Genomic DNA, 11,416 nt, shown 5'->3' with positions numbered 1-11,416 from the left:
TGCACGTGTGGTGTTCATGCTTAACGCTAAACTGACTAGTTCAGATAAGCAGCACAACTAAAGTGTTTGATTTATTTTTTCTTGCAGAACTTCTAGGAGCTTTGGGTTCAAGTTACTACAGTAATGAGAAGAAAACCGGGTTCTTCAGCAGTTCTTTGTCTGGGTGATGGTTGAGGAAGAGATGAACCTGTGTACTGTACTGAGAGTAAAATGAGCCACTTGGTGTTGAATACAACAGTTTATCTGCATCACAAATACTTTACATTTTTCATTTGTTTGTTGTGGAGCCACCTGCTGGTGTGTGGAGGGAATTACACATGAGTGTCAGGAGGATGATGATGATGCTTATTATTATTATTATTATAGAACTTTTCTAGCCAGTTTGACAAGAAGCTTGTGAATGGTTGTGAATTATTAATTGTCTCAGTTTATAAATCAGTTGTTCACAGATAATTAACACATTTATGGTGTGTTAATCTTTCAGTAATTAACACTTCGGTCAAGCACGTAGGACAGATTTGAACACCAAGCTGTGTGTGTGTGTGTGTGTGTAGGAAACAAAACGTGCTGAATTCTGTAAACGTTTGCACTTTTTCTTTATTCTGGTGTTTTGTGGACTTCATGTAAATATCTGTTATGTGAAATAGAATGTTTCAGATTCTGCGATGTGTATTTACTGTATTTTACTGCATGTAACTGGATCCAGTACTAATGAAGCCCTGAGCAATGTTAAAGCAGATTTCATCATTTTCTCTCAATTAATTTTCAATATCTAACAAATATATAGGATTTTGTATGAAAAGAAAAATCAGGGGTTATCAAAAATATTCTTCATTTAAGGGCAGATGGGGGGATGAGCGGAAAACACTGAAATGAAGACATGAAAACACTGATAAAAGAGTAGAACTACTGCGGCGTGCAAAAATTTACATCCCCACGGCTTCCGAGTGAAAAGAAGTGAGGGGAAAATAAGTATTCATGCACTGGTAATAAAGCAGAATAATGTAACCAAGCACTTTAAATGAAAGGGTGCACAAACTTCTGCATTCAGCTGTACATACAAACACTAAACATACAGTGCAGGAATTCCTGATGGTACAGAGACAGGAGATGAAGAACTTCTGCTCATTTCACAAAACTCTTATTTGTGTGTGTGTGTGTGTGTGTGTGTGTGTTTCACACCCATGCCTGCCACCCTGGGAAGAGGCGGCTCAGGTTTTTGGGGTCCATGGCCTGTTGGATGAGGAGGTTGACTTGCCCCCCGACACTGAGCACTGTTCCCTCCTCCACACCCTTGAGTTTCTCCTGAAGCCTCAGCAGCACTCGCTCTGCCACCTTGTTAAAGCTCTGGCTGTCGCTGCTGACACACAAAACAGTGACAAACTTGTATTTATAATAAAGATGTATTAATATCAGGATGATATTTTTCTATAGTCTGGGTGTTAAACCTGTGTCTGCGGTGGGTTTCGGCTTCCTCTCCTGCTGGTGTGGGGTTCAGGGTGGCGTTTAGCTCGGCCTGCTCGTCCTGCTGCTGCAGATAGAAGGCTTTAAGGGGGTTCATGGTCCAGTCGAACAAGGGGTCATACAGCAACACCTGCAAATCAAAACACACACACACACACGCACACACACACACACACACGCACATTAGGGCTGAACTATGGTTCCAGATTGTGTGGATGACCTGACTGCCCTCCCCCCTCACCTCCACTATGGTCAAAAGAACCTCCTGAGAGTTCCTCATGACCTCCATGGTCTTCTCACAGCACCTGAGTTAACAGACAGCAGATAAACCTTCATTAATAACTGCCTAATAACGTGACATGGCCTACAATCTTCTTTATGTGGATGAATGTTACAGTGACTGTATTAACACGACACAGCTGTGAGTTTTTACTCAATGGGTTTTGAAGGCAGCAAAGTGTTACTTCCACCATTTTGTACAATGTTCTTCAGAATGTATAAAATGTGCTTTAGCTGAAAGTGTTGCAATGATGTAATGTGTCTTGGCCCAAATCTCCAGAAACTCTGCAGTGATACTGAACAAAAGAAGTCAGAACTCTCCAATCGTATGTTCCTTCTAAACATGAATGTGGGCTTCAAATCTGGACACAGCTTTTGTGGCCTACAACCATCTACATGTTTGGTTATGGTCCTGGCAGAAGGAAGTCATGTCGCTGTTTTGTAGGTGGACTTGGTGACAGCACCATGAGCTACAAACCAGCCCGATGATCCGATGCCATATTTTCCATATGAAGTGCTGCAGTTCTAATAAAACCATAACAGCTCATGAAGTCTCTCACATGGTCTTCACTTGTTCTTCACGCTGCATGCCATGGAGGTGGAATTAAAACCTCAAAGCAGATAAAAAGCTGACCTTCTGAAGACTCCCTCCACACCGTTGATGCCCATCCCATCCACAATGTCTCTGGACAGCCTGAAGGGCACCGTCTCTGGAGTGGGTAAGATCTTCCCTTGCTCAAAGGCAACTCCTGCCAAACGAATCACGTCAGTTTAAAGCAGAATGACAGACCAAACAGGAAGCGCTTAGTTTTTTGCCCCAACACTCACCCAGGTCTATGTGCACCAGCTCGGCCGTCTGCTCGTCTATCAGAATGTTCTGGATGTGTCGATCACCCAACCCCACGATGTAGCCCACTGTGAGGAACCACCGATAAGAAAGAATAAACAAATCATCCACAATCAGGGCTTCAAAATGTCCAAACAATGAACCCAGTGTTTTTTCAGCAGGAGTAAAAGATGCAACAGAAAATGTCATCACACTGAACTTACTCTCGGGTTTTACCCCTGAGTACAGGACGGTTTCACACGTGACGTTACAGACGTGTTTCACTCGGCGTGTGGACCTCACATTGTGGTGCTGAGTGTGAAAAGGCCCAGTGTTTAAATGTTTTATGGTAGAGTTTTAATAACAGACACACAGTCACGTGTTTAGTAACAGACACACAGTCACGTGTTTAGTAACAGACACACAGTCACGTGTTTAGTAACAGACACAGTCACGTGTCTAGTAACAGACACACAGCCACGTGTTTACTAACAGACACAGTCACGTGTTTACTAACACACGCAGTCACGTGTTTACTAACACACGCAGTCACGTGTTTAGTAACAGACACCCAGTCACGTGTTTAGTAACAGACACACAGTCACGTGTTTAGTAACAGACACAGTCACGTGTTTAGTAACAGACACACAGTCACGTGTTTAGTAACAGACACAGTCACGTGTTTAGTAACAGACACAGTCACGTGTTTAGTAACAGACACACAGTCACGTGTCTAGCAACAGACACACAGTCACGTGTCTAGCAACAGACACACAGTCACGTGTTTAGCAACAGACACACAGTCACGTGTTTAGTAACAGACACAGTCATGTGTTTCGTAACAGACACCCAGTCACGTGTTTCGTAACAGACACCCAGTCACGTGTTTAGTAACAGACACCCAGTCACGTGTTTAGTAACAGACACAGTCACGTGTTTCGTAACAGACACCCAGTCACGTGTTTAGTAACAGACACCCAGTCACGTGTTTAGTAACAGACACACAGTCACGTGTTTACTAACAGACACAGTCACGTGTTTAGTAACAGACACACAGTCACGTGTTTAGTAACAGACACACAGTCACGTGTTTAGTAACAGACACACAGTCACGTGTTTAGTAACAGACACACAGTCACGTGTTTAGTAACAGACACACAGTCACGTGTTTAGTAACAGACACACAGTCACGTGTTTACTAACAGACACAGTCACGTGTTTAGTAACAGACACACAGTCACGTGTTTAGTAACCGACACACTGCCACGTGTTTAGCAACAGACACACAGTCACGTGTCTAGCAACAGACACACAGTCACGTCTCCAGCAACAGACACACTGTCACGTGTTAAGCAACCGAAACACTGTCACGTGTTTAGTAACCGACACACAGTCACGTGTTTAGTAACCGACACACAGTCACGTGTTTAGTAACAGACACACAGTCACGTGTTTAGTAACAGACACAGTCAAGAGCAGTCAGAAATCTTACAGATCAGCCATGTGTCAATCCCACAGTCACACTGTGTGTCCATACCTATAGAGGACATAGCCACACTGTGTGTCCATACCTATAGAGGACGTAGCCACACTGTGTCCCCATACCTATAGAGGACGTAGCCACACTGTGTGTCCATACCTATAGAGGACGTAGCCACACTGTGTGTCCATACCTATAGAGGACGTAGCCACACTGTGTGTCCATACCTATAGAGGACGTAGCCACACTGTGTGTCCATACCTATAGAGGACGTAGCCACACTGTGTGTCCATACCTATAGAGGACGTAGCCACACTGTGTCCCCATACCTATAGAGGACGTAGCCACACTGTGTGTCCATACCTATAGAGGACGTAGCCACACTGTGTGTCCATACCTATAGAGGACGTAGCCACACTGTGTGTGTACGCCAGCCTTTTCTCCATCCATACAGCGGGGTCCAGGAATCTCTCCATGCAGAAATAACGGAAAACTGGGCGAAAGTTTTGGCACACCTCCATGTACGCCTGCAGCTTCTGGTCAAATTCCATCTTCTGAGCTTCCTATAAGACAATCACATAAATCTCACAGTTACAACATTATTATTTGTTACAGCAGCACAGCTCCTAACACCTCTCCTAACACAGCTCCTAACACAGCATCCTAACACAGCTCCTAACACCTCTCCTAACACCGCTCCTAACACAGCTCCTAACACCTCTCCTAACACAGCTCCTAACACCTCTCCTAACACAGCATCCTAACACAGCATCCTAACACAGCATCCTAACACAGCATCCTAACACTGCTCCTAGCACCTCTCCTAACACAGCTCCTAACACAGCTCCTAACACCGCTCCTAACACCGCTCCTAACACAGCTCCTAACACAGCTCCTAACACTGCTCCTAACACCTCTCCTAACACCGCATCCTAACACAGCATCCTAACACAGCATCCTAACACTGCTCCTAGCACCTCTCCTAACACAGCTCCTAACACAGCTCCTAACACAGCTCCTAACACCGCTCCTAACACCTCTCCTAACACAGCTCCTAACACAGCTCCTAACACCTCTCCTAACACCTCTCCTAACACAGCTCCTAACACCGCTCCTAACACCGCTCCTAACACAGCTCCTAACACAGCTCCTAACACCGCTCCTAACACCTCTCCTAACACCGCATCCTAACACAGCATCCTAACACAGCATCCTAACACTGCTCCTAGCACCTCTCCTAACACAGCTCCTAACACAGCTCCTAACACAGCTCATAACACCTCTCCTAACACAGCTCCTAACACCTCTCCTAACACCGCTCCTAACACAGCTCCTAACACCTCTCCTAACACCGCTCCTAACACAGCTCCTAACACCTCTCCTAACACCGCATCCTAACACAGCATCCTAACACCGCTCCTAGCACCTCTCCTAACACCGCTCCTAACACAGCTCCTAACACAGCTCCTAACACAGCTCCTAACACCGCTCTTCATGACGCTTAATGTGAGGATCACAGACACGTTATTATTATTAGCGAATTGTCCTGAAACAAGCCGTGATCACTGGTGTTAATTAAAGGCAGGAACTTTATTGTTTAAGTAAATTTGTATTGATTATATTTGTGTGTTTATTTGATGCTTTTATCCACAGCGACTTACAAATGAGGAAATACGGACAAAGTCATACAGTATATCAAACAGAGGACAATAACAGCAGTGCTGCAATACTAGATTTTATATACTAGAGTGCTGAAGGAGCAAAGCACACAAATTAAAGAGCAGTATTTATTTATTTATTTTTTTCATGGTGGAGCTTTAGTTTAGAGATGAGTGACATTTTCTGATGTTTGTATTGAAGTCCAGTTCTTTTCTCAAGCAGATCTGATACGTGAGCGCTCACGAGGACGAGAGTGAAAGAATCTCCTGGAGAAATCTTTTGGAAATGAACCACATCGAGGTCCACGTTGTACATTAACAACACAAACTAAAATATCTATTCTGAGCTTCGTGTTCGGAGTTAAGATGAAAGCTTTAGCACGTACCATCATTTTCCTGCGACAGTTCATGCTGCTCCAGTCCTGAGGACGGAAACGTTTGTGTGCTCCCTTCTGAGGGTCCACCAGGAACTCTCCTATTGGTACAGTACCTGAGCACCACTCCAGAACACCACTGCGCTGAGAGAAAGGCACCACCTGACACACAACACACAACAACAAGACTTTCAGCTTGGACTTTACTACTGAACACATTCCATGTCCTCATTTACAGTAACGTCGCTTTCTGGAGCTTTAATCCGTATCAAAAGAAGACATTTCTGAACTAATGTACACGATTAGCTCGAAGTGTGGGAGATGTTTTATACACTAGAGTTCATTTTAAAGACTGAAAACCAAACTCAAATGAAGGTGAGAAAAGAGAACAGCAGAGATTGTATTGTGAGGCTGGACCTTGTAGCAGCGGATGTTGAGTTTCCTCCTGCGCGTGTCAGCGTTGCGCTGCAGCAGTGTGGAGCACATCTGAAATACCTGCTGCATCACTGCATCCTGCCTCAGATCATCCTGCCCCTGGACACACACGAGGAAGAAGAAGAGTTTAGAAAAAGGAAGAAGAAAAAAAAAGAAGGAAAAATAAAGATGATGAAAAGATTTGATGAAAGAAGAAAAAAAAAGAAGAAAAAAAGGAGTAAAATAGATGAAAACAAATGCAGAAGAAGGGGCAGAAAAACAAAGACGGAGGAAAATAGAATGAAGAGTTCTTAGCACATGAAGAATTTGAGGAATTTGTGTGTGTGTGCATGTGTGTGAGAAAGTGTGAGTGTGTGTGTGTGCGCATGAGCATGAGCGAGTGTGTGTGCGCATGTGTGTGTGTGCGTATGAGTCCGTGTGTGTGTGTGTGTGTGTGTGTGTGTGTGTGTGTGTGTGTGTGTGAGCATGCGTGAGTGTGTAAGTGTGTGTTGGTGGGTGTGTGTGTGTGAGAGTGTGTGGGTGTGTTGTGGGTGTGTGTGTGTGTGTGAGAGTGTGTGGGTGTGTGTGTGTGTGAGTGTGTGGGTGTGTTATTGTGGGTGTAAGTGTGTGTGTGTGTGTGTGTGTGTGCATGTGTGTGAGTGTTTGTGTGTATGTGTGTGAGAGTGTGTGTGTTTGTGTGTATGTGTGAGAGAGTGTGTGAGCGTGTGCGTGAGCATGCGTGACTGTGTGAGTGTGTGTGTGTGTGTGTGTGTGTGTGTGTGTGTGTGTGTGTGCGTGAGTGTGTGTGCGTGCGTGTGTTTGTGTGTGTGTGTGTGTGTGTGTGTGTGTGTGCGTGTGAGTGTGTGCGTATGAATGTGTGTGCATGAGTGTGTGCACGTGTGTGTGCGTGCGTGTGTGTGTGTGTGCGTGTGTGTGAGTGTGTGTGTGTGTGTGTGTGTGTGTGTGTGCGCGTGTTCAGCAGTCTCACCTTCACCAGCTGTCTCCTGCTCTGTCCATCTGAACCCTCACAGTCCAGGATCTTGGGCAAGTTGACGCCTCCAGCCAGGTGGAAGTGTGGTTTAAAACGTCTGACAGTCACCAGGTCCTCGTACCTCCCTGATGGATCAACCTGTGTAACAGCACACAAAGAAGAGTGAAGGTTCTTATATCAGTGGACAGATTAAAGCCCATGTGTTAAAGGGGACGAACCTCCGAGATTCTGGTTCAGGATTTTATATAAAAAATGTGACGTCTCTCACGTACCTTGATCTCCATTGTGGGGATTACGACATCATCCAGGTCTTTGATCTGCGTGATGGGCTGATCTTTTGGGATGAGGATGGCTTCTGTACCAACACACCAAACACGGCCGTGTTGCTGTTATTTCCTCACATTAATAATGTGCCAGTTATATTTACATCCTTTATGACCAGATCTACACACAAATCTGTTCTGTTCTATAACAGTGATTAGAGTTTGAACAGAAGTGACTCACTCTTCTCAGTTTTGTGTTTGCTTGCATCCATGTATGCGAGGGTGATGTAGGCGTGGCAGAGGGTCTCAATACTGCGGATCAGATGTGCCTTCTTCTTCTTGATCCTATTGAGGATGTTCTGTGCCACGTCAGCTCGCTCCTGCGGAATGGAAACTCCACCCAATCAGTAACTCTTTCTAATAGATCTCGCTAAACTGGTATTATTGGGTGTTAGAATCACCAGGTCGAGCGGTGAAGGCTGCCGCGTGCCGCTCTTGGACAGTCGGCTGCGGGAAAAGCACTCGTCCTTGTTGGCATTGACCAGAGCAAGGATGATGAAGAGTGTGTGATGAGGATGGTCCATGGATGACCTACAGATCAGCTGTGCAGTTTGAGGGGTGATAAAGAAATCAGCATTAATCTGTTTCTACTGATAATATTACTTCTATATATCAGTATAAACAATACGTACGTTTAGGAAGGAAGGAAGAAAGGGAGGGAGGGAGGAATAATAATGATGACAAAAATCTAATAATGCTATTTTTCCTATAAGATACCTTGTTAAGAACATTGTGGAATCCCACATCCTCTGGAAAGACCAGACTGGAGACTTTGGTGCCCATGCGGGCAGCAAGCTGGTACATGAGAGGCAGGAACTTGTAGGATGGGATCTTTTCCACAGCTTCCTGATATGTGAAAGCAGACACGATGTAAACTCAAACGTATGCGAATAATATACAAAATAAGAGCATTGCATTAGATCAGTGCTGCTGCTATCTACCAGGTTCAGTACAGATTATATAGAACAGTAGAAATGCAGACAAACGCCTGCTGAAATCTCTGGACACACTTTCATCAGGTTGTTGACGTCCTTCATGTCGACGTTCTCCAGCCAAAGCGACGCCAGCCGAAACACCCAAGTGTCGTGTTCTTCGCCCAGCGCCAGACAGCGTGTATAATTCTCCACCGCCTTCAGCAGGAAACGTCTGCGGTCGGCCTTCAAGTTGTCTAACGCACGGACGTCCAGCTTCAGTTCCCTCTGCACCTTCACTGTGTACCTGCACAGCAACAGATACCAACACACACCGAACCCCACAGAGCGACTGTTTAATCTGGGAGTAAATTACAAAATTACACCATTAGGAAATAACTGAAGTTAAATAAAGTTGACCGATTATCGAGGACTTTTCTCTCCTTCATCAGCTCCACTTCCTCTCTGGCCTTCTCCAGCAGCGCCTGCTTGTTCTCAAACTCTGAGGACTTCATGTAGTTCTGGATGCTCTGATACTGAGCGTCAGAGAAACGAGCAAGTGAGAGGAAAGACTGAGTCTTCAGGCTCTGCAGTTTGGGTTCGGAAGAGTCGCCCTGTCCCACGGTGACAGCCTGGAGAGGAGAAAATAAAATAACAAAACATTTTATTGTGTTTTATCCTTTTGGTCTGATGAACTTTCCGCTCTGAACGGATTGGAACAGTCACTTGTTTAGTGTTTGCTGCACACTGAAGACTTTTGGGGTTTGACATAGATGTTCTATGTCACATGACTGTATATTTTCAGGGCTTATGAAGCTTTATAAGAACAGAATGACTCACTCTCTCCAGGTAGGTTTCTAATATAACAGCAGGACTCTCTAAACACGTCTCAGCGAGCCACGAGCCACACAGCCTTAAACACTCAGTGTACACTGGCACTACAGTGTAGTTCACTTCCACCTGGAAACACACACACACACACACACACACACGCACACACACACACACACACATGGTTCAGCCCACTGTCATTCCTCTGTCTCACTCTTTCTTCTCATAAAGGCAAAATGATAAATAATGACAATTTATACGATCTTAGGGAAATAAAAGTCCGATCAAATGACGCACTTTGGTTTTGACATCAGAAGGTGAGACAGACCTGAGCTTCAGCTTCGACTCACCAGATCCTCCAGTTTATCGATCATTTGTTTCAGTAATCCCAGAGCAAGTCCTTGTTCCTTCTTCACCCAGAACACTTGAGCCTCCTCCAGCTGCCACGCCCAGGAAGTAGCAGTGCTCACATTCACCGTGTTCTGCTGCTTCATCTGAAACACCGCTTTCTCCGCCAGCTACAAAACACACACACACACGCGCACACACACACACCCCACCACATACATATACACACACACACGCACACACACACCCACATACACCACCACATACATATACACACACCCACACCACCACATACATATACACACACACACACCACCACATACATATACACACACACACACCCACACACCACCACATACATATACACACACCCACACAAACACCCACACCCCACCATATACATATACACACACACACACACACTTTTTTTTTACTTTAAATAAAAACATTTGCACACAGCAAAGAAATACATACAATACAAAAATGGATATATGTGTGTATGTATATAAATATATAAATATATAAATATATATAGCATGATGCACAAAGCTCTCTTACAGACCTGGGTGTTGCCTGCAGCACGTGCCAGTCTGCACAGCTCCATCAGGTGTGAGGAGTAGGTGGAGCTCAGGAAGCTCCTCCTGTCTGAATCGGTCTCACATTTAAGAAGCGTCTCCTGGATGGATGAACGCAGCGCCAGGATCGGCTCCACCAGGCTGAAGTCACTGTCTGTCAACAGATCTAAGTGCTGATGCCACTTCCTGTAGAAATCCAGCTGTCTGGATTCACTAACAAAGACAGATTACACACACACACAAACACAGACACACACACAGACACACACACAAACACACACACACAATCTACCTTGTTATAAACACAGTCTCCCAGAATGTTTTGGTTTATAAGTAACATGACAAACTGTATTTTCTGTCTTATTATAACTCCAGTATAGAGAACGAGACCCCAAAAGCGTCTCTGATGATAACAGGAAGTAACGCCATAAAAACCTGTGTTTCAGTTTGGGTCACAACACACCACTGTGTCACTGATCACGGTCCAATAAAGGCCGTCCACACCGCCTCGTGTACACACCAGATCATATTCTCTTTTGTTTCCTTAATTAATCAATAATGAATTATTAAATTGTAAGCTAGAAAAAGGAAACGAAACCGTCGTCTTTTCGTCCAAAACGTTTCTGCTGACTCTTTAATCCTGTTTCAGTAAATTTGGGCTGTAATAAATCCTGTTATCTCTAAACGACTATGACTCTAATAATTTGTCCCTCTGTGTGTCATCATCTCGAATCCATTCAAACAAAGAACAACAGAAAACTTTACTAATACATAATGTGAAATGTTTCTCACCATAATAAATAAACTGTATAAAATACTACAGCATGTAATAATGGAGTCGGTGTTTAAACACACACAGATTTCTGTTACTTCGGACAAAACAAAGGAACATTTGAAGGTCCTTCTGTTTATCTGTAATAATGGAGGAAAAATCTTTTTGTA

General features: G+C 44.4%; 1 protein-coding gene across 5 annotated transcripts in view; it reads right to left on the bottom strand.

Moving 5' to 3' along the window:
• Nucleotides 1-579: 579 nt before the first annotated feature.
• The window catches only part of atm (ATM serine/threonine kinase), a 43,831-nt gene continuing 32,994 nt past the window's right edge, over nt 580-11,416 (bottom strand). For 3 of the 5 annotated variants that reach the window (XM_047806668.1, XM_047806667.1, XM_047806670.1), the window contains 18 exons: nt 10,462-10,687; nt 9,902-10,069; nt 9,561-9,680; nt 9,141-9,352; nt 8,820-9,027; nt 8,527-8,655; nt 8,211-8,351; nt 7,991-8,129; nt 7,759-7,841; nt 7,484-7,624; nt 6,499-6,615; nt 6,094-6,243; nt 4,447-4,612; nt 2,572-2,658; nt 2,378-2,492; nt 1,706-1,769; nt 1,449-1,594; nt 580-1,360 (listed from right to left, as the gene is read on the bottom strand). In XM_047806668.1, the coding sequence (XP_047662624.1) occupies nt 1,177-1,360; nt 1,449-1,594; nt 1,706-1,769; nt 2,378-2,492; nt 2,572-2,658; nt 4,447-4,612; nt 6,094-6,243; nt 6,499-6,615; nt 7,484-7,624; nt 7,759-7,841; nt 7,991-8,129; nt 8,211-8,351; nt 8,527-8,655; nt 8,820-9,027; nt 9,141-9,352; nt 9,561-9,680; nt 9,902-10,069; nt 10,462-10,687 (2,596 nt within the window). In that variant the 3' untranslated portion in view covers nt 580-1,176. Of the gene's footprint in view, nt 1,361-1,448; nt 1,595-1,705; nt 1,770-2,377; nt 2,493-2,571; nt 2,659-4,174; nt 4,203-4,446; nt 4,613-6,093; nt 6,244-6,498; nt 6,616-7,483; nt 7,625-7,758; nt 7,842-7,990; nt 8,130-8,210; nt 8,352-8,526; nt 8,656-8,819; nt 9,028-9,140; nt 9,353-9,560; nt 9,681-9,901; nt 10,070-10,461; nt 10,688-11,416 lie in introns of all 5 variants that reach the window. The other 2 variants (XM_047806669.1, XM_047806671.1) reach the window with 2 other exon arrangements.

This window comes from Tachysurus fulvidraco, chromosome 22, assembly GCF_022655615.1.
Source record: "Tachysurus fulvidraco isolate hzauxx_2018 chromosome 22, HZAU_PFXX_2.0, whole genome shotgun sequence".
Taxonomy (NCBI): domain Eukaryota; kingdom Metazoa; phylum Chordata; class Actinopteri; order Siluriformes; family Bagridae; genus Tachysurus; species Tachysurus fulvidraco.
The sequence above is the reverse complement of the archived record's forward strand: the minus strand, read 5'-3'. Positions and strand labels throughout refer to the sequence as shown.